General features: G+C 45.2%; 1 protein-coding gene across 12 annotated transcripts in view; it reads left to right on the forward strand.

The window, feature by feature from the left end:
- The window catches only part of OGDH (oxoglutarate dehydrogenase), a 134512-nt gene that overhangs the window by 44451 nt on the left and 66937 nt on the right, over nt 1-23124 (forward strand). For 4 of the 12 annotated variants that reach the window (XM_037886465.2, XM_043536570.1, XM_043536567.1 and 1 more), the window contains 2 exons: nt 3306-3494; nt 11312-11402. In XM_037886465.2, the coding sequence (XP_037742393.1) occupies nt 3306-3494; nt 11312-11402 (280 nt within the window). Of the gene's footprint in view, nt 1-3305; nt 3495-6319; nt 6362-11311; nt 11403-11539; nt 11643-20512; nt 20632-23124 lie in introns of those variants that run through there. The other 8 variants (XM_037886461.2, XM_043536569.1, XM_037886463.2 and 5 more) reach the window with 6 other exon arrangements.

Consider the following 23124-nt stretch of genomic DNA (forward strand, 5'->3'; position numbering starts at 1 on the left):
GGAGGATTGAGGATCAATGAGCTAATGTGTGTGCTCAGAGCTGTCTGCAGTGGTGGTGTAGTTGTGTCAATTCCAGTATATTAGAGAGACAAAGTGGGTGAAGTAAAATCTTTTATTGGAGCAACTTCTGTTGGTGAAAGAGACAAGCTTTTGAGCTACAGAGCTCTTTTGCAGAAGAGCTTTGTGTAACTCAAAAGCTTGTCTCTTTCATGAACAGAAGTTGCTCCAATAAAAGATTTTTACCTCACTAACTTTATGGTTAGTACTGTCACTCCACCACACTCCCACATCCACAGCCTTTAGGGGGTCGGGGAAGCTGAAGTGTGCGGGGGACTTAAAATTTCTCCCTCCCACCAGGTTTTGAAACTTAAATCCGTAAAGAATGGATTAAATGTAGTAAATTTCATTCCAATCTCCGCCTCTTTCCATGCTGCTCCCTGTGCATGGAAATTATCCTGAGTGCTTTGGCTCTACCATTCATTCCTCCTATACACCTGCTACTTCCATGTTACTCACAAGTGAATTGTCCTATTGAAAATATATATATATATGTGTGTGCATATAGTTTATAAGCTTATACCAGAGGGTAGTAACCATATAACCTTATTACTGTAACCCTTCTCCTTTCTCATGCTAATTCTGTCTGGTGTGTTGTATGGTCTCTCAGTTTGTCACAGATCTTAAGTACTCTTGGGGCAGGGACCCTGTCAATGCCATCTCTTGCCCTTTCCACTTTCTGTGAATTGTACACATAATTATCTTAAATATGTTGTGGAGGGGGGATTTGTCCCAGTCATGCAATGTGTGCCATTCATGTGGAGCTTTGTTGGAAAAATCTATTAATTCATTAATTGCTCAGTGTTAGCAAGTCTACATTGTTAATATTTAAAATCTTAAATTGTGTGCTTGGCCTGTAGGGTGGGGCATGGTCATGAGGCAGCTGTGTGTCTTCTTCCCCCAACCCCTTAAAATTCATCACTGTTGGCTCCACAAAGGTAGCACTAGTGTAGACTAGTCTCTAGAGTAAAGAGGTTCTGTTATCTCTGTGTCTGGCTCTGGTGTGACTGCCGCTGGTGTCCAGTTCTGGTGTCAAGATTCAAGAAGGATGTTGATCAATTGGAGAGGGTTTGAAGAAGAGCCATGAGAATGATTAAAGGATTGGAAATCCTGTTTTAGACTGAAAGGGTCAAAGAACTCAATCTCTTTAGTTTAACAAAGAGAAGGGAGGGATAGCTCAGTGTTTTGAGCCTTGGCCTGCTAAACCCAGGGTTGTGAGTTCAATCCTTGAGGGGGCCATTTAGGGATCTGGGGCAAAAATTGGGGATTGGTCCTGCTTTGAGCAGGGGGTTGGACTAGATGACCTCCTGAGGTCCCTTCCAACCCTGATATTCTATGATTCTAATGTTAAGAGGTGACTTAAGCGGTCTGGAAGTATTTACATGGGGAACAGAAATTTGATAACAGAGGTGTGATGGGTTGGACGCCCTCGGAAGTCACCTGGTGTGCTGAGCGGACTATTCCGCCAGCCTGGGCCCCCTTTTACCTGGTCGTGCTGGGCTAGGCTCCCCAACCTCTTCCAGCCAAGCACACAGGCAGGGCCACACCCCACTGCACAGAGAGACAGAGGTCCACTCTGAGAAGGCTAAGCTTAAGGGGTTTGCCACAGCACCCAGATGTCCACCCCCACTTGGAGTACAAACCCAAAATTATATGAAATTTTCCTTTCCTCTCAATGTGGAGAAGGATATGCACAACTTCCCCTGCCCCCCCCTGTTAAAAATCACATAAATTGGGTTATATTGTAAAACAGAAATAAATTTATTAACTATAATGGTTACATGTAAGTTCTCACCCTTAAATGTGATTCTAGTAATCTTCTTCACAGACCAGACGCCCTTCCAGACTGGGTTCAGTTCTTTCCCCCAGTTAGTCTTTGTTGTTTCTTGCGGTCGTCTTGGGTGGGGTAGCAGGGGAGAACTCACAACCTGGATTACCTCACTCCCCACGTCCTTTGTTTCCTAGTGTGACATTCTTCTCTCCCTCTCCCTCCTCCTCCCCCCTCCCCCCCCCAGCTTCTGGTGGAAAAGTACAGAATTCGAGATGGGTTTCAGTATCAGGTGACGTGGTCACATGCCTCTGTAGGGTCCCTGTAGCCATTCTTCACAGGCTGACCCACATGTTCGCAGGAAGACTAAGATCTTTTACAGTCCATTGTCTCTTGCTGATGGGCCATCACAGGCTTTTTCATTGTTGTACTTGAAGTGTTAGCAGGGGGTGTCACCCAAAGTAACACAGTTGAAATATAGATACGTAGTCAGTATTCCTAATTTCAGATACAGACATGATACATGCATACAAATAAGATAATCATATTCAGTAAATCATAACCTATCCAGCGATACCTTACAAGGCCCTTCTTGCTTAAAGTACATCTTATGTCATACTCCTATCACAAGCATATTTTCATAAAGAATATGGAATATAATGTCACGAGGGCTCTTCAATGTGGCAGGGAAAAAGTATAACAGGATCCAATGGCTGAAAGTTGAAGCTAGACAAATTCTAACCGGAAGTAAGGCACAAATTTTTAACAATCAGGGTAATAGATTGTTGGAACAACTTACCAACAATTGTAGTGGATTCTGCTTTAACAGAAAATTTGTAAATCAAGATTGGATGTCTTTCTAAAAGATATGCTCTAGTTCATGCACAGCAATTGGACTTGCAGATGGAATTAATTCAGGGCAGTCATATGGCCTGTTTTATGCAGGGAATCAGACTACGCTACCACAGTGGTGCCTTCTGGCCATCAAATCTGACTCTCCAGCTGCTGTCAGCGTGTTTAGCTGTGTGAAACGGCAACTGTGAATAAGTGGGAGATCTTAGGCTACTGGGAGCCTGTCTACACTTGAAATGCTACAGTGGCGCAGCTGCACTGCTATAGTTCTTCAGTGTAGACACTACCCATGCCAACAGGAGGGGGTTCTCCTGTTGGTGTAGTTAGGGAACCCCTGCCCTCTCCCCTGACACCTCCCCCCCCCCCCGCCCCGCAAGAGGGAGTAGCTAAGTTGATAGAACAATTTTTCCAGACACCTAGTCCTGTCTACACCAGAGGTTAGGTTGGCTTAACTAATCGTTAAGAGGTGTGTGGATTTTTCACACCCCTGAGTGGTGTAGCTGGGTCGACCTAACTTTTGAGTGTAGATCAGTCCTAATGCTGGTGTAGACAAGGTCTGGGATGGAGTTTAATGCTTTTGAATTTTTGTGCAGTGGATCTATCACTCTTTTTCCTTTTGTCTCCTTAGTCATGGGACATATTCTTTCGCAATGCCAATGCTGGAGCTGCTCCAGGTACTGCTTACCAAAGCCCCCCTCCACTGAGCACCAGCCTGTCTGCACTGACGCAAGCACAGTCCCTGGTTCAAGCACAGCCAAATGTAGATAAACTAGTGGACGACCATCTTGCAGTGCAATCTCTTATCAGGGCATATCAGGTAAGAACACTTTTTTGTGTGGTGGTAGTGAGTGGATACCAGTCTTCAGTTCAGAATTTGCTCCTTTTTAAAGACATGGGGCCTGATTCTTGACTGCCTGCAGCTTGTATAGTCATTGCCACTTGCCTTGCACTGGTGTCAATGCCTCCTAGACAAAGTGCAGCGTAATGGAGAATCAGCCCTGTTACTATTCAAGTTGTTGCCTGAAATCACATGCAGAATTTTGGTGACTGGGTAAGCAAACTGCATGCTGTGTCACTCTTCTGAACTACTGGTGGAGCTAAACCTGTTACTCTTGGGTGCTGGAAAAGGCTTCCACTGTTCTGGCTGTTCTATGTTGCATTTGCATGGTAAGTATAGCTTAAGAATGTTTTCTTGCTGTTCTGTGTGTAAAATCTACCTAATTTTAACTGCAAGCCACTGATCTGTTGGTGAGGACACATTAGCTGACGCTTCCTAGATAACAGGAGAGCCAAAACCATTGTTTTTACCCAAACAAATTGATTATCACAGCTAAGCTAGTTATTAACCCCATCCCGGCAACTGCAAAACAAGAGACATACCTTTGCCCACCCCTGCCTGTTTGGTTGATGATTCGTTGTCTAAAATTAACTTCTTAACAATAATGCATCTCCCACTTCATTCCTAGCTTAAAACGTGCTGCTGTACAACAACTGTCTCCAGTGTTCCCAACATACTTCCAGGATTAATCCCTGATACATTTCTCATCTGCTGTTAGGAAGAGGCCATGCTGTCGCTGACTACTTAAATACGTTTAAATATGCTGGCTGAAACATTCGGATCATTACAAAGCTTGATGCCAAAAATCAACCTGTCAAGGGGAGGAGGCGTCCTGTCTTGGAGAGAACATCTATAAACTATGGAATCTGTACTGCTTCTGATTTCCTTGCAGAGGCTGGTTTTTCTCAAGATGCTCTTAAATTTACTTTGTTTTTTGGTTTAGTGGTTTCCCATGCTGCTGCTGAGGGTGGTTCATATATTTTTTTAATTGCTCTCCACTTTGTCAGGCCTGTGATCTTTATTGTGCACAAGTCTCTCACGATTTATACACTTCAAAAAGAAAGTAATCTCATCTGATCATCCCTTCAACTCCACACACATTGTACCATCCCCTTTATTAGCAGCCCCATAGCAGGTTTGCAAAACTGCTAATTACCATTCAGGACTCTTTATTCTTAACTCTTGTCTCACCATCTCCCAGCTGCTGTCTGGCACTGCCGCTAAGGAAGAGCTCCCATGAGAAATTGGGATCACTCCAGGCATTGTAGGGGCCTGATCGCATTTGGAACTGTTGCCTAGGAAACTGGGTCAAGCCTATACTTTCATAAAGGCTAGGTTTGTTTTCCCAGCCCCTGAATGCAAACCTTGTTACCTGAACTGTCTCCCCACTGGGAGAGCTGAAATGAGCTCAGTTAATACAGCTGTTCCAGCAGGATCGCTGTTGAGAGACATTGTGGCGTCTCTACCCCTCCTGCTGCAGAGCTGAGTCTCTCCTCTGCAGGACTCTAGGCCTTGCATGCTCATGCAACAAGTGGTCAAGTTTGCAGTACTTAGCTCATACCCTGCTTGGTAATGCATAGGCACTGGTTCTAGGCCAAAAGTCAGGCCATCGCTCAAGGTCAAGTTGAAATCTGCTGTAGATGGTCTTGGATCTCATCCCTGATTGTGTGGCAGAATCATCCACTTCACTCTACTTCCCTCAGTCCCAATGCTAATTTATGTTAGCAGCTAAACCCAATGTCTGCCCATTCTTGGTTTGTAGAATAAGCAGGCAAACCAAAGAGAAAGATACTTGGATTTTAGTTGTGTATACGTAGTCCAGCCTGAGGTTATTGTGGGTTTTGTTTTTTAAATCCGGTTACTGGTAAATATCAAATTCCCATTTCCTCCTTTTTTTCTCCCTGCCTTTGAAATGGCAGAATAAGAGTGTCCACACAGTGAGTTATACTGGTATAACTATTCTAGTAAAGTAGTGCCAGGATATCTCTCCCATGTAGAGAAGCCCATAAAGAAAGGGCTACAGAGCCTGGCAGATAAAGCAGATGTTTGTGACATATGGCGTCTTTTTAAAAGCACCAGGCAATTACCATCTTAAAAACTGGATTGAACGCGAATATCTCCAGATTAATTATAGGGGAACAGTGACCCTACTCTGCTGAGTTTCGTAATGGCAGCAATGGTGGTTTACTTTCTAATCATGCCAGTAGTTATGTGTCTGATTAATTTTTGTAATGGCTGGTAGAGACTTGTTTTCCTGCCTCAAAACAAATCTGCCTTTGTATGATTGTAATGAAGGAAATAGTCGTATGCCACCAACTCAGGCAGAATTCCATACCTTGCTGCTCTCATGGCTGCCTACACGGTTCAGCATGTCTGCACTGCAGAGCTGCTTTGTGTTAAATGTAGAAGCTAAAAGGAAACTAACTTCTCCCAGTTCCCACACTCATTCAGGCATTTGGGACTTACTCACTGACTTGGGTTAGAAACCAGACAACTATCAAATCCATATTCTGGTGCTCTGAGTTCTGAGCTGTTTGACAGCCATAACCAGCCAGTCTGACCCTCCTCTGTTCACAGTTTCCAAAGAACAGGATTTCTAGTATTGGAACCCCAGACCACTTGACATGCATGATTTGAGAAGCTGAACTGGTTGATCTAATGGGTCTCTCCATCTTTCAGTTACAGGACACTCCTCATGGATTATCACAGGCCTGTTCAGAGGGTGGGGAGTGGGTCCCAAACTGGTGCGGGGGAACTTTTTTCTTTTTCTAATCCAAGACTGTGTGGGGATTCATCAGCAGTAACTCTGGAGATGTCACATGATGCAGGTGCTCAGCGCTTTCTCAGTGAGTTCCCCTAATTTCAAACACTAAATTATGGCTCCTCAACCGATTAAACCACAGAAATCACTTCCTAAACCTCACTGGGATCCTTTACAGTACTAAGGCCTTGTCTATACATCCAAGCTGTGCCACTAACTATGCCAATATAGCTACATCCCAGTTATATTCAGGAAAGGAAATTAACAATACCATACAGCGGTATAGCTTTATCTGTATAACTGGGTCCACACTCGAGTGGGAGCTGCAAATATGATATCCTAACTTGCAGCTCAGAGTGGGAGCTGATCAGGAAGGGAGTCGAAATGTCTGCAAAATCCAGAGGCCTGGTCACCAAGATCAGGCAAGATACTGCCTTCAACTTGTAGTAAGCTTTCAGAAATCAAACTTTGTCTCTAGGCCCCCTAACTGAAACAGCAGGTCTGTGTCAACGTCAGCTGACAACAGTGGAATAAAGAACAGCAGTGTTTTAAGGCCCAAACAGATAGATATACCCATCTGCAGCTTCTGGACAACCGTCTCCTAGCTGGAGGATAAAACTACAGATATTGAAAATAGAAGCTATTAACTCAAAGTTTCATCAGCTGAGCAAGCAGTTGGTGGGAATGACCCCAGTGGTTTCTGAGGGAAGAATTCATAACTCATTATCAGGAAACTGTTTGGCATGAGACTTATTAAAACAACTAAGTTCTGATCTGGCATAGCATCTCTCGTTGTGGGGTTAGGAAGCCAAGTATCTCTGCATGTGTGAGCAATATCCAGATCAGAGCCCTCAGTAACACTTTCCTGAGTTTGAGTGTTATCTTCCCAACCTTTTCTGATATCAGAAGCTGAACTCCTGAAGCTGTTTCTGAAGAATACCTAGCAACAATTCACATAAGTAGAAAACAACCCAAAGTCTGTAATAGACCAGAGAGAGACTGAGAAACATCCTTTATCAAACCAATGTCTGCACAGCCTTTAGAATTTTCTCTGTCTGGGTGTCTATACTGTCCTCCTTGCTGTGGTATCTGAGTGCCTATACTTATTCCTTAACAGCTTAAAGCTCTTTAGAAAGATAAGGTCCGAATCTGACTTGTAATATTGGCCTTCGATGGGTAACATCCTGCTTAGTCTGGAACTTGGTGTCAGTGGTAAGGTGGGCGCTCCGCTAGAATCAAAAAGACTAAACCATTTTGAGACTCACCTTAGGACCATCCTCTGTGTTGGAAGCACTTTGCTATTTCTGTGCTGAAACTTGTTGAGTGGTTTAAGTCTTGTTCCTTGGTTCAGTCAATCACCTATGAAATGGAACTGATGTATCTGCCCTACTTCAGTCTTGGAGCATTACCAGCTGCTCTTCTGCTCCCAATCCAACCCGCAACTCCTTCTCTTTGGAATTATTGTTGCAATGCAACAGGACTATGTTCTCTGCACTAACTAGTCATTCACATTTAAGCCTGCCAGCCAACTTGGCATTGGTCTGATCGCTACCTGCCATTATTGATTTGGGAGCTGACTCTTAACGTGCTATGGTGCTTACAGGTTAGTCATGGTTGAGTTCTTAAATTCTGGAAACTTGTATGATAACAAGTGCCTCTCCTATACAGATCCAAGGTGGTGGTAAGTCTACTCTTAACTAATCCACAGAGACCTCCCTACTAACACTACAAAAAGAAGGATTCTAGGTGGACTCCTCCTGAAGGTCGAGACAGCAGACTGGACTTCTACATAGAGTGCTTCCGCCGACGTGCACGGGCTGAAATTGTGGAAAAGCAGCATTGCCCCACAACCTCAGCCGTGCAGAACACAATGCCATCCACAGCCTCAGAAACAATTCTGACATCATAATCAAAAAGGCTGACAAAGGAGGTGCTGTTGTCATCATGAATAGGTCAGAATATGAACAAGAGGCTGCTCGGCAGCTCTCCAACACCACTTTCTACAAGCCATTACCCTCTGATCCCACTGAGAGTTACCAAAAGAAACTACAGCATTTGCTCAAGAAACTCCCTGAAAAAGCACAAGATCAAATCCACACAGACATACCCCTGGAACCCCGACCTGGGATATTCTATCTACTACCCAAGATCCATAAACCTGGAAATCCTGGGCTCCCCATCATCTCAGGCATTGGCACCCTGACAGCAGGATTGTCTGGCTATGTAGACTCTCTCCTCAGGCCCTACGCTACCAGCACTCCCAGCTACCTTTGAGACACCACTGACTTCCTGAGGAAACTACAATCCATTGCTGATCTTCCTGATAACACCATCCTGGCCATTATGGATGTAGAAGCCCTCTACACCAACATTCCACACACAGATGGACTACAAGCCGTCAAGAACACTATCCCTGATAATGTCACGGCTAACCTGGTGGCTGAACTTTGTGACTTTGTCCTTACCCATAACTATTTTACATTTGGGGACAATGTATACCTTCAAATCAGCGGCACTGCTATGGGTACCCGCATGGCCCCACAGTACGCCAACATTTTTATGGCTGACTTAGAACAACGCTTGCTCAGCTCTCGTCCCCTAACGCCCCTACTCTACTTGTGCTATATTGATGACATCTTCATCACCTGGACCCATGAAAAAGAAGCCCTTGAGGAATTCCACCATGATTTCAACAATTTCCATCCCACCATCAACCTCAGCCTGGTCCAGTCCACACAAGAGATCCACTTCCTGGACACTACAGTGCTAATATACGATGGTCACATAAACACCACCCTATACTGGAAACCTACTGACCGCTATTCCTACCTACATGCCTCCAGCTTTCACCCTGACCACACCACACGATCCATTGTCTACAGCCAAGCTCTGCGATACAACCGCATTTGCTCCAACCCCTCAGACAGAGACAAACACCTATAAGATTTCTATCAAGCATTCTTACAACTGCAATACCCACCTGCGGAAGTGAAGAAACAGATTGATAGAGCCAGAAGAGTTCCCAGAAGTCACCTACTACAGGGCAGGCCTAACAAAGAAAATAACAGAACGCCACTAGCCGTCACCTTCAGCCCCCAACTGTTATATTTAAAACAACATTTAAACCAGGACATCCTATTGGTCCAAGCAGAAACAAAATACGAACAACTTACCAAACCACAGAGCATGCAATAGGTCTACTTTCTTGTGTCCTAGCTACTGTGGGTTGAACGGGAACCTTAGAATCTGATTGGGACCAAGAGGCTATTAATAATGTTTCATTTAGGCATGTGTTCAGGTCATGCTTGTCAATCCCTTGACCTGTTGTTTAGGAAATGCTTTCAGAAATTATCTGACAGAGCTCAAAATTCCCTTTTGCAGAACGTGAAGACATAATCCCTTCCCCAAAGTGCTTACAGCCTAAGTAATCATAGAATATCAGGGTTGGAAGAGACCTCAGGAGGTCATCTAGTCCAATCCCCTGCTCAAAGCAGGACCAGCACCAACTAAATCATCCCAGCCTGGGCTTTGGCAAGCCTGATCTTAAAAGCCTTTATGGAAGGAGATTCCACCACCTCCCTAGGTAACCCATTCCAGTGCTTCACCACCCTCCTAGTGAAAAAGTTTTTCCTAATATCCAACCTAAACCTCCCCCACTGCAACTTGAGACCCGTACTCCTTGTTCTGTCATCTGAGAACAGTCTAGATTCATCCCCTTTGGAACTCCCTTTCAGGTAGTTGAAAGCAGCTATCAAACCCCCTTCATTCTTCTCTTCTGCAGACTAAACAATCCCAGTTCCCTCAGCCTCTCCTCATAAGTCATGTGCTCCAGCCCCCTAATCATTTTTGTTGCCCTCTGCTGGACGTTTTCCAATTTTTCCACATCCTTCTTGTAGAGTGGGACCCAAAACTGGACACGGTACTGCAGATGTGGCCTCACCAATGCCGAATAGAGGGGAATGATCACGTCCCTTGATCTGCTGGCAATGCTCTTACTTATACAGCCCAAAATGCCGTTAGCCTTTTTGGCAACAAGGGCCCACTGTTGACTCATATCCAGCTTCTCCTCCACCGTAACCCCTAGGTCCTTTTCTGCAGATCTGCTGCCTAGCCACTCGGTCCCTAGTCTGTAGCAGTGCATGGGATTCTTCCTTCCTTCCTGGGACTCTGCACTTGTTGAACCTCATCAGATTTCTTTTGGCCCAATCGTTTAATTTGTCTAGGTCCCTCTGTATTCTATCCCTACCCTCCAGCGTATCTACCATTCCTCCCAGTTTAGTGTCATCTGCAAACTTGCTGAGGGTGCAATCTACGCCATCCTCTAGATCATTAATGAAGATATTGAACAAGACCAGCCCCAGAACCAGCCTTTGGGCCACTCCACTTGATACCAGCTGCCAACTAGACATGGAGCCATTGATCACTACCCATTGAGCCCGATGAACTAGCCAGCTTTCTATCCACCTTGAACACCATGAACACCCTCCTCATGGAGATGGGTGTTCATGCTTCCTTTCCTTAACGTCCCTTGCTACTGGAATCCTCAAAGAGCATTGCTGCTTTCTCGTCAACAGGCTGCTGCTGCTTCTAGGGGCCATGATGGTAGCCCTCAGCAGATTGGAGAAGATAGGAGCTTTGTTGGTATTCTCCATGCAAGAGTAGTGCAGTCAAAAAGAAATCTCTCTTGAAATACCCACAGTCATATGTCATGGTGCTAATTTTGTGACAGTGCTGTTGCATTCCTTAATATCCCCTCCACAGTTTACTTTGATCTGTAAAATGGAGTTAATAATGGCTAACTCGGGGGGAGGGGCGGTGGCAGGAAGTTCTGGGGCCATGTTGATAAACTTTGTATATGGTGTATAATCCATGTTGTTCTTAAACACAAGTTGTGATGTTTATGGGCAACTTTTTTATACATTTCATGCAATGGATCCCTTTTGTACAGTGGCTTTGCAGGAAGGGTGGAATGTGAAAATGTGTGTGTCTCTTTTAATGAACTTGTTTAATAACTGATCTATGTTGTTGCTTCCAGGTCAGGGGTCACCACATTGCAAAGCTTGATCCTCTCGGCATTAGTTGTGTAAATTTTGATGATGCACCAGTAACTGTTTCTCCAAACGTCGGTGAGAATTACTCTGCAAATTAATTTGAATGTAATTTAACTTTTTTTATCCCTTTCCTCCTTTTTTTTTTTTCTTTTTCTTTTACCCTCTCCCTTTTTGGTATCCACTTTCCTTTCCATTCCTGGCCCATTTCATAGATTCGAGGGCATCATGTAGCACAGCTCGACCCACTGGGAATCTTGGATGCAGATCTGGACTCGTGCGTTCCAGCTGATATTATCACATCCTCAGACAAACTGGGTGAGGGCTTTGAGAGCAGTTAGTGCCGCATTGCTTGAGCTCCTCTCTCACTTTCACAGCTTTGTTGTAGATAGAACGCTTCACCAGGAAGAGGGGTCTTAAGTTTCCTTAGTAATGATCACACTCTCTAAATTTGTATCTGGTGAAACATTAGCTTCACCAGACTAGCTGCAGCGCACCAGTTCTTCTACTCCTTCTAGTTATCCTGGTGGAGGTGTATTGTGCCATGTGGTAGATCTAGGAGCCATGTTCTCTCTCGTCTCCTATCAACATTTGTTAATTTCACATTGCAGTTGTAAGGGGACTGACTAGTCCAATGGTGCAAACAATTGCATTTCTGTGGAAATGTAAAGTGATAGGAGGAGACGGGTTTCATGGAGATGGGTGTTCATGCTTCCTTTCCTTAGCATCCCTTGCTACTGGAATCCTCAAAGAGCATTGCTGTTTTCTCGTCAGCAGGCTGCTGCTGCTTCTAGGGGCCATGATGATAGCCCTCAGCAGGTTGGAGAAGATAGGAGCTTTGTTGGCATTCTCCGTGCAAGAATAGTGCAGTCAAAAAGAAATCTCTCTTGAAATACCCACAGTCATATGTCATGGTGCTAATTTTGTGACAGTGCTGTTGCATTCCTTAGTTCCTTGGCTTGCTGTGGGACTTTAAAACAAGTTGAATGCACAGTTTCAATTTTGACCAATAATTATCTGCTAGTGATCATGACAAGGAAGCTTTGGAATGCCTTCCCATATTAAGTAGAGAGGTTGAAAATACAGTGCTTTTGGTTGGAAGATGCATGTATGTTGCACAGATGACTGTGTGTTGTTCAGTACTTGAAATTCTATCCCAAAGGTGCTGAAATTCCAGTACCTCGCAACAGTTTCTAATTTTGATCTCTGTAATATGCTGCTGTTCTTCTAGTCTAGGTTATGGTGGCTGAGCTCTCTGTCAACTTGCTGGTACTTTCCAAGGGTTTATAAACCTGATTCTGTAAGCTCTCCTAAGCGGCATGCTTCTAACGTAGACTAGAGCAAGAGTAATGACCACTAACCCTGACATGGGTGAAACACCTGGTCAGAATATATTGTGCATGTAAATGTATTTGATGATCTCTTGTCCAGCTACCAGTACAGGAACAGGAACATACTGCTGGAATCTATTCAGAAGTGTGCGAGGGGAAATAATTACAAAAATCAACTTGTTTAGCTTGGCTGAAGCATATAGGGTTATTGAAGCAGTAGTTGCATTGTGGCTATGAAGGGCAGGTAATCCTGTCTACGATCATTCATTGTTCCTAGAGCTCTTGACAGTTGGGTCCGATTTTGTATTAAGGTTTATTGTTCACCATTCCTTCCCTTGTGGTGCAGTACAACTTTAAAACAAAGTCTCAGCTGGTGCTGATTCTGTCAGGGAGCAATAATGAGGGACTTGCTTTCAGACACCCAGATTCACCAAATAAGGGGAAACCTTCCGCAATCTCAGCACAAATTCCAGAAAATGCGTATCTAAATAGAATTGTCTGGGTCTGTGCCACAAAGACCAGTGAACTCTGGGTGAAGCTAGTTCTGTGGCTGGAATCCCTTCACGTTGATGTCTTAGCCTGTCAGTTCCCAAGAGTCCAGATCCAGGAAAGAAAAGGAATGTTTAATCTGATGTCTGCTAACTGCATCACTGGAAACACCTGATGAGCATTTAAAATCATTTGGTGGCTCTCATTCTAGTTCTTTGCCCATGTTTGTGGAAGCAGGGGGGGTAAAGGTGGTTTTGAGCCACATCTTGTGCTCCCTGGATTTTGAGATTGTGTGGCACTCTGCACAGCCCCTCATGTAAATTAGAGCAGCCTCGTGCTTCTTTAATTTTAAGCTCTACTTCCTGTAACTCCTGGAAAGCAAAGAATAGTCATAGTGAGTGTGTTATGGCCATGACTCCAATGCACCACCTACAGCTGGGGGATGGCTGAGAGAAGGGGCAGTGTAGACCCTGACACCAGGCTGTACACCAGCTGTGGGGGTCTCTGTGCTCTGTATTCTCATGAGGCTGTTTCTGCCCTCTGAGGCCACTTTTATGCTGCCAAAGTGGCCTAAAGGGGCATTAGTGTAGGTGAGAATTGGGCCCCATATCACAGCACTAAAAGGAAGAAACTTCTTGAGAACTAAATTAAATTTAACACTGAGCGGAGTACTGTTCTAGTCTGGAAAATGCCTTGTTTAAAGGTATAGTAGGTCTCTGCCTCACAGATTCAATATTCATTTTTAGGTGCAAAACTGTGGTTTTTGTTGGGATTCTGCTCTTATTCTCAGCTCGCCGGCTTTGCGGCACTAATAGAAAACACATTTTAACTTGTTTAGTAACATTGTATTGATGTATGAGCTAGAATAGAGCTGGAGCCGAGCAGGCTGAAATCCTTTAAGGGAGAAATTGAGGGCCAGCGCAAAACCTACCTGTATGCACCAGTTTAAGACCTATCCTGAGACTTTAAGTGGTGTGTAGGCTATCCGCTGATTCTAGACCCTGACTAGACTTGGGAATGTATTAACATGTTTTCTAAACATACCACTCAAAATCACCAGTTACTTTTGAAATCTTGATCTTAACATCTTTTCCCACAATCTTTACTAAGATCAGTGTAAAAAGCTACATAGGATTTTCAACATTAGCAAGGTTACTATTTACAGCATTTTCCCCATCCTGTCAAGGAAACAATTACAGCAGTACATCTGAGCATCCGGTTAAACACAGGTTGTTCTGCTCTGGCACAATCCTCACCAGGATCAAAGTGTTTGCTTCATTAAATAAAAAGAATTTAAAACTGGATGTCTTCCCCAAATGGGCATTGCAAGATCTAAAAGCAGGAGCAGTGCTGTGGACAGTGGAAAGGCTGTAGGAACATCTGATGGGTCAACAAACATAAGAGAAAAGTAAACACTAGCACAGATGTCTGCTGAAGAGTTCCTGCATTCTGTCAAAGTCTGTGTCAAGTAAAATCCTAACATTGTTAAAGAACAAGATAGGAAGCCAGTAAGAATGTTGTAGAACTTTTGTCTTTGAGTGTCTCAGCTTTCCCTGCTGCAGTTAAAACTCATTGTGGAGGAATCTAATCTGTCAGGAAGTTCTAAATGAAATTAGCTGGCTTAGCTGTGAGCAGATGTGCATCGGCTAAGACTCCAAAGGAAGAAATAGTCTAAGTAGCAAGTATAGTCTAGTTATGCTGAGGGAACAGACTTTCAGAAGACCGTTTTGCCCCCAGCAGCTAAACTGGAGTGTGTTTGAAAAGCTGGTCACTTCATTTAGGAGCCAAAGGCCTTATCTAAACACACAAGATGTACTGCTTTAATTATGCCAATATAGTTAAATAGTTAAAACACAATACGCACAAATATACAACCATGCTAGGGATTTTACTTGTATAGCTAGATCAGTTTAAAAAAAATGCATCCCAACCCAACCTAGTTTATACCAGTACAAAATCTGTGAGTAGGCCAGACCTAAATGAGCATCTGGCCCCAGGTGCTTAACCTGGCAAGAATTTGAGTTCAGCTCTCTTTAGAAGAGATTAAGTGGTGAAGAGCAGCCCAGGGAGACTTGTGAAGGACTTAGCGCTGCAGGGGAGGAAACTAAATCTACAAAGCAAATGTCTAGGATTCCTTTCTACAGAGAGACTTTGACACTAGCTCTAACCAGAAGGCTGTGGGGTGGGTCAATATACTGTGCATTACTTGGTGTGTGGGCCAAATACTGTATTGAAATCAAAGCCCCTTGTGGCTGTTCAGGCAGTGCAAGGCAGCTGGGAATGGGCTGCAGCTGACCTGCAGAAATTTCCTCCGGTGTAGGGGGGCTCCCTGCTGGCTCAGATGTGCTTGATCTGAGCCCTGTCTGCACCTGGCACCTGGCCCACCACCAGTGTAGTGAGGAGGGAAGGAGCATGCCGGAGCTCACTACGTTGGTGCCCTCACTGGTGCAGACTGTGCGTTCCATTAAGGACCCTACACCAGTGGTGCAACTTAGAGCTGCTTATTGGCAGTTCCAGGTGGTGATGGTGCTGGAGGGTCGGGGAGCTGTAACTGGTTACCTGATGCTCCCTCCATCCTCTGGTGCTGACGGCGTAGGGGAGACTCTGGCATAGCGTTTCTCTGTAGTGCCTTTTCCTTTAGCAGGGCAGTGTGGATTGTCTGACCCTGCCATGAAGTCATAATGCTGAATACATGGTACTTATCACACCAACATCAGTGTGAAGTTAAAATAGGAGCAAGAGAAGAGTCGGAATGAACATTGCAACGGCTTTGGTGGGGCAGTTCCATCTCATTTATTGAGATGAATCATAGAAATGTAGAGCCAGAAGGGACCTCAAGAAGTCATCTAGTCCATCCCCAGCACTGAGGCAGGATTAGACCATCCCATCTACACCATGAATTTTGTTTAATTCTGATTATCTGAAAGCTCACCCCAGTCTCAAAGAGCTGGGCTATGCAAGGTTCTTGGACTGATTTAATCTTTGGCTAGGGGTGTGATCTGTTTTACCAAAATAGGTAAATCATTGCAGACGTCAGAGAAGCAGGCCTGATTCCCAATGGAGGGCCTTCTGCAGCAGATGTGTTAATAGGAAAACAAAACTCTGCAATACTAGCTTGTCAATGAGAGTGCCCGTAGAAAAATATTGGTGACAATGCCATAGGGAGGTACAGCCGAGGACACACCCAGGACATATATTTGTACTGCAAGTGCTGACCTGACCTTCTCTGGAGCACTTGGAATCCCATTAGAGAGATTAGAGTTCAAGAGGAGACAGATATGACTTATATGCAGTACTGCAAACAGCAGTACTGCCTTTCACAGCAAGACTGAGTCAAACCCAGCTGCAAAATCCCACATCATTGGTAGGCAGTGTGTTGCTGGGATTTCCTTTTTTTAAATTTTAACAATCTCCAGAGCCAGAAAGTGGGTCTGGATTGATGAGAATTTTGTTCTGATGTGGCACCATAGCCAATCTAGTTCAGATCTTTTCCATCCTAAAAGCCATATGTGGCGGCTGAGTTTGGTCTGAAACCAGTGGGTTTGCGAGAGGTGCACATTAACACACGGCCCTGGCCTATTGGATCAGACTGTGAAAAGGCAAGCTAAAAAGCTGTTGTGCAGTCAGTGTTTTTAAAGCTTAAAAAAAAAAAAGTGGGGACTGACAAAAACATACTGGTCTGCCAGCTATGCAGCTTTGCTTACTCGGTTCCCTAAATTAGCCCCACCCCTTGGGGCTGCCACTGCCCTAGCCAGTAAACAAAGTTGTAGTGGTTGGACTTCATAAGAAACAGGACAAAACCAGATGTTTTCCAGATGCCAAAGAGCACAGTCAGAAAGCAGTAATTTCCCCTTCTTCAGACTTCTCTGCTATAAACAGAGGAGAGGTACTAAAAACCAAATAATTCACGAAGTTATTGTATTGAAAACTGAGACTCCGATTGGATGGATGTTGGCGCATGATATAATCTAGGGACAAGTAAAGAGGTTGCCTTGCTCTGTTGTTCCAGGACATCCACAGCTGCCTAGTCAAAAGCCAGGCTGGCATCTTACCACGTGCCCCAGGAGTGTAGAGATGTAGAACTGTGGGGATTACAGGACCCAGAGTGCATTATACCACTTTGATCGGAGCAGTCCAGTCTCATTACACAGCTGGACCTTTAATCTCTAGAATAAAATTGAGGGCAACACCAGAGCACCGTGGGCCATGTCTGGCTATGTAACTGTCGGCTGCGTACTGGCCACCTCTGTTTTTACTGAGGTATCCCTTGCTACTCCTCCTCTCTTCCAGGAGTGAGAATCTGTGAGCCTCATTCTGAGCTCTCTTACAGCAGTGTGAATCACTGAAGTGGGTCGGGGAGAGGAGAATAGGGGTCTGTGTGTCTCTTGGTTTAATGCCTCTTGTGGGGAGGGATAGCTCAGTGGTTTGAGCATTGACCTGCTAAATCCAGGGTTGTGAGTTCAATCCTTGAGGGGGCCATTTAGGCAAAAATTGGGGATTGGTCCTGCTTTGAGCAGGGGGTTGGACTAGATGCTCTCCTGCAGTCCCTTCCAATCCTGATATGCTGTGATTCGGCACTCATTTTTGGGGTGGGGGGAGGGATAGCTCAGTGGTTTGAGCATTGGCCTGCTAAACCCAGGGTTGTCATTTCAATCCTTGAGGGGGCCATTTAGGAATCTGGGGCAAAAATTGGGGATTGGTCCTACTTTGAGCAGGGGGTTAGACTAGATGACCTCCTGAGGTCCCTTCCAACCCTGATATTCTATGATTCTGTGAATGCCTTTCCCTATGTGTGCCTTACATGAGAGGATGATGTAGGACTGAGAAACTGAATCCTTCAGATTTAGTGTTATCATTCATCAACCCCAATTTCAGCACTGGTACCCCCATGGCCTTAGGCAAAGACACCTATGCCTCCATTTCCTAGTCTGGAGGTATATACTTGCCTAGCATTCAGGACTGCTGGGACGTATATACTGTTGGTAAAGTGCTTTGACTGTGGGGAAATGCTATACTGGTGTCAGGCGATCATGTACTGTTACTCTTGCCACTGGGGGCAGTTAGCAGACCTCCCTACCAGTGCTGTTCACTGGCCGGTAGCTCAGGGACCATCAGAGGGAGGAGGAACACCTAGGCCTTCTCTTACAACTTGATCTTTGCTTACTTAGAGTCAGCAGCAAGACAAGTACAAATATTCTGGCCACTGGCCTGGGATCTGCAGTAGCCTGTTTATCACATGTGAAGCTAATTTCTAAGCAAATCTGCTCGGTTTTGTGTTAAAATGGTTTCCTGACACTTGGGCTGCAGTTAACAAGCAGAATGGTTAGTTGCTCAGTGATTTTATTTGTCCTAGTGACACAACCTGCTTTCAGCGTCCATGGAGTGAAATACATGGAGATCAGCTTTAGTACAAGTTCTGTAGCTAATAGTTTGAGTGCAAGATACTGTTGGGTGTATGCTGTAATTAAGAGGGGAGTAGCACAGAGCCAGTTTCCGAAACTTGATCTCTTGCTTTTCAAATTGCTTTTATTTAGCAATTTGCTATTATCTCTGCTCCTTCGGAAACTCCTTTTGACTTAAACAACGTGACCCCTTTCATGCCGAGAAATGTGTAAGAGTATTGAAGCCTGTGTGAGAAGAAGGTTGAGGCTGGGATCTCCAGAAAGACTTAAGCACCCAGTTTCTCTGGAACGTTAGTGGGGTGTGGGTGCTGAACTTCCTTATTTTCCTTTGAAAATTCCAGCCTAACTCCCTGCTGCCAGTAATGGATCTGATGGACAGTGATACAAAGAGAGCCATGTTAGCTGTTAAAACCCAAGGTGTGCCTTGAGTCTTCGCAGCAGATTCCACCCTATGCTAGATGCTGGGGGAGCGGGGGGAACATATTGAAATCCAGGTACAGCAAGTGGTGCTCTCCTGTTCAAAATCTAGCCCCAAGAAGCTCAACAAGCAGGTGATTTCCCAAACCCAGATTGATCTTCTGTGTTGCTTATGTGATCACTGGGCAGCATACAAGATTATTTGTAACCAGAGGCTCCCAAACATGAAAATCTCATTCGCAAGCCAGTAAGTTTCAGTAGCACGTTGGTCAGATCCAGTCCTGCGTAGATCTTGTATATGGAACTGCACTGCTTCCTTTCTCACCAAGACAGCTGTGAACTTGACCTTCATGGTTCACACTGGGGGTTTATGCTCCACATTCTCTGCTGCAGAGGTGCCCAGAGTGTAATCTGCTAAGACCTGGCTGCTCATCTGTTGCTGGCTCTCCTCCTTTCTGGCTGCTAAAATGTCATTAAGACAGCTAAAAACACACTGCATACTTCACTGTTCTCCATGTAAACAATTGCCTAGGGCCGTTGTGGAGCAGCCAAAGGGAGGAGAAGTGTCTCAGATGTGGTCCATGCTATGAAAATGGTTGAGCCCCCAATCTTTCTAACCCACAAATGGAGCTTTGGCACTGCTAACCAGCTGTAGCCCATCCTGTGCAGGAGTCCACCGTGTTGACTGCCTGTGTCCCCAGCATGTCCGACTCCATCCAGCATGCTCACAGCCAGTGTCAGAAATGACAAAGCATTTTGCATGCGTGGCTCTCCATTAAATGAGCCAGCCATTAATAACATTTAGACACCGGGCAGACTTGGGTCAGTGCAAAGACTGTGATCAGAACGACATCCCCATAAGGACAGGTGTGCATCCCTGCATCTGTCAGTGTGCAGAGAACCTGTTCTCCTCTCTGTGCCTTGCACTGATGTTGCAGAGGCAGCTGCACTGCAGCTCTACATCCAGTTTCCTTGTAGCTGAATGCTGTCAGCAAATCCATCATTGCTCTTTAGGGGTGACCTTGAAAATCATATCTCCCACCAGCAGCAATTGATCAGAGGAGTTGAGGCATTCAAAACACTGGCATTTGCAGAACAATTCCCAGCTTGATAAACTAGCTGTGAGGAAAGGACAGGGTCTCATGTTCAGCGTCTGGAACTCTGTGTATGATACCTCCCCATAAGGCTTTATGCTGCTACAACAGCTTTTGACAGATAGTTGGTTTCCAGAGCTTTGTCAGACTCCTGGCTGCTGTTACATGCCAGTGTACTGTAATCTTCTCATGTGCATGTTTCGTTTAGGGGAACAATAAGAGGAGATCTCAAACCATGCAGCTCAATTGCTCCCCGGTGTCAGTGACATCCCTCACTCTCACCTGCACCCTCTTTGCGGCTGGCTTTCTGAAGGATTTCGTCATGGATCTCTTCCCCAGTATAATGCATAGTCATCCCCCATACTAAGCCTTCTCTCCTACGGTGGTTTTGACCATATTTGAATACTTTTTTTTTTTTTTTTTAACTTTGTGCTTTCCATGATTTCTCTTCACAGTTCTGGTTTTACTAACTTTGACTGCATCTCTCTGTCTTCTCCCTTCTGCATCCCACCTTTCCCTCCCCTCCCAGATCTTGCAGTGTTCAAGGAGCGGCTGAGATTGCTAACAGTAGGAGGTATGCAAATAATGAGCCTTTAACCCTTCTGGAGTTCAGGACTCTCTTTGAATAGGTTATTCTGGGCATGTGCAGAGCGGGTAAAGTTACAAAACCTTCCCACGTTTCATCAACAGTGTCAAGTGTTTTGTATTATTTTTTTAATGTCTCTCTCTGAATAACAGCGCCTGAGCTAAACGCTTGGTTAGTGATGCTGTCAACACGCATAGACTTATTTTAATCCTGAGTTTTTCAGGTGCTTTCCATATTGTCCACTTGCATGCCTGGCTTGCCAGAAATCCCATTTCGTTGTGCTCAGTCATTCTCTGGTATCCTGATGTCTTCTAGAGCGTACAATCTGTTTTGAACTGGCATAATAGTTGGGTAAGTTTCAATGCACCTACCTTTCTTTGACCAGATGACATTCATATTAGTAGGTCCACTTTGCTTTCATCTGAATCGTTATTGTGCATGGAGGCCAATTTTCCCTGTTGGGCACCTAAAGTCAGGCCCTTCTCTGTTTCAGCCTCTAAACAGTTAGTCTGTCAGAGGTGCTGAGCATCTGTGTTGCCATTGACTTCCATATGCTCGGCACATATGAAAAATCAAGCACCTAAAGAAACGGCCTAACTTCCAGGCATCCAAGCTGTGGAATTTTGGGCCAGTGTTTTAAAGAGGTGATCTCTGTGTTAGAATAAAATGACCCCTGTATGGCGAATAAATAGAAAGGTTAGGGAGAGCCCGACCACACGGTACTGCCATTGGACCACGTCTGTGTGCTTCTTCATAGTCCTGTTCTACAGGTTACATGTGGTGACATGGAGAAGTATGGGGGTGGGTAGCAAGGGAATTTGTCCCAGCTGTGTGGGCTGGGAACAGCCCACAATCAGATGTGCCCTCTTACAGACTGATTATATTCCTTTTTCCTGCTGTCACTAGATCTTTGACTCTCGCCCTCCTGACTTGCGTCTGACCTAGATCTAAATTTGCCTGTGTGCGAACTCTGCCCCTAATCCACACCCTCTCACACCCAGTTGTATGAATAGATCTCTGGGTTTCTATAAATACCAACATTAATCAAAAAGCTGGAGTATAGCAAGTGAGCAGAGAAACAAAGGTCTGAAAACAACCCTGAACGTTGATCCTAGTGTTCACGTAGCCACCATAAAATTAAAATTTAAAGCAAAAAGTCAGGGGAAGCTCAGAAACCTGAATCTGTAACTGCAGTCGCATTGTTCCCAGGTGCCCTCAAGCTTAGCATATCCCTTCTAGAGAGGAGGATGAAGGAGTGGGTGAGCTGCCTCCTCTTGCTCTTTGCAAGGTGGTGACCAGCCTGCACGCACCTAGCAGCTGTTGGGGAAACCTAAAGGAATGCTTCTCTATCTCCTGGGTCTGTAGTTCACCCTCCTCTCTTCCTAGTGTCCTGTTGGGTTCCGGAATGTGGGCGGGGGCAAACCTGCCCACAGCTAAAGGCCTCTCTCCCAGCCTATGGGGAGCCTCCCTTGCCAGTGTGGCAGGCAGGCTTGGAGGGCCCCAGCCTAGTACCAAACAGTTTCGAAATGGCAGGTGGCTTTTCAGAAAACTCATTGGCATTAAGCACCCGCTTCCTTCTAGAGGCCAAATTTCTGCCGAAAGGCAGCGTGGCCATGGCTGAGTTATCAGCTCAGGGCAGTGTATCACTTCCCTGCTGCCTGTGCTTTTTTAGTACTGCTGCTGGAGTAGAACTGAAATCCTACGTCCATCCTAATCCTCACTGCCTTTTAGGGCTTGACTACATGGGGAAATTGTTCCAGAATAAGGTAAGGTGTGAATTTAAAGCACTATAAGTATTGCGGAATAAGTGTCCACTATGGGAGCTATTCTGATCAATTTCCTCATGTAGATTTCCCATTACACATCCTTACTCCTGTTGGGGGAACTGCCCTTAATCTAGTCACTGACTCAGCATCCCTGAGGCTCTCAGCATTTTCTTTGGCATCAGAAAACCCCCAGCCTAGGACTATTCAGGTGGCTGCCTGCTAGTCATGGAGAAGGAGTAAGGCACTCTGTGCAATGTAGTTCTATCTCCTACCCAGTGACCTTGCTGCATCTCACACAGAAGCTGTTTTGGCTTCTCCCCGGTGTGTGTAATTTATATATAAACAACAAATATATAAATAAGCTTCACTTAAATTGTGTTTAATTGCTCAGCACAGCCAAAAGCAAAGGCTGAGTTGAGCAATTGCTGGGCAAGCAATAAGTGATAGAGGAGGTAAAGAGACCAACTCTTTTTATGCTTATGGAGCCAGATTCTGCCCTTTACTCCCTTTGAAGGCAGTGGGCTCAGTTATACCCCAGAGCAGGGGTGGGCAAACTCTTTGGCCCGAGGGCCACATCTGGGTGGGGAAATTGTATGCAGGGCCAAGAATGTAGGGCTGGGGCAGGGAGTTGGGGTGTGGGAGGTGGGTGCGGTGTGCAGGAAGGGGCTCAGGGCAAGGGGTTGGGGTGCAGGAGGGGGTGCGGAGTGCGGCAGGG

Source organism: Chelonia mydas, chromosome 26 (assembly GCF_015237465.2).
Source record: "Chelonia mydas isolate rCheMyd1 chromosome 26, rCheMyd1.pri.v2, whole genome shotgun sequence".
Lineage (NCBI taxonomy): Eukaryota > Metazoa > Chordata > Testudines > Cheloniidae > Chelonia > Chelonia mydas.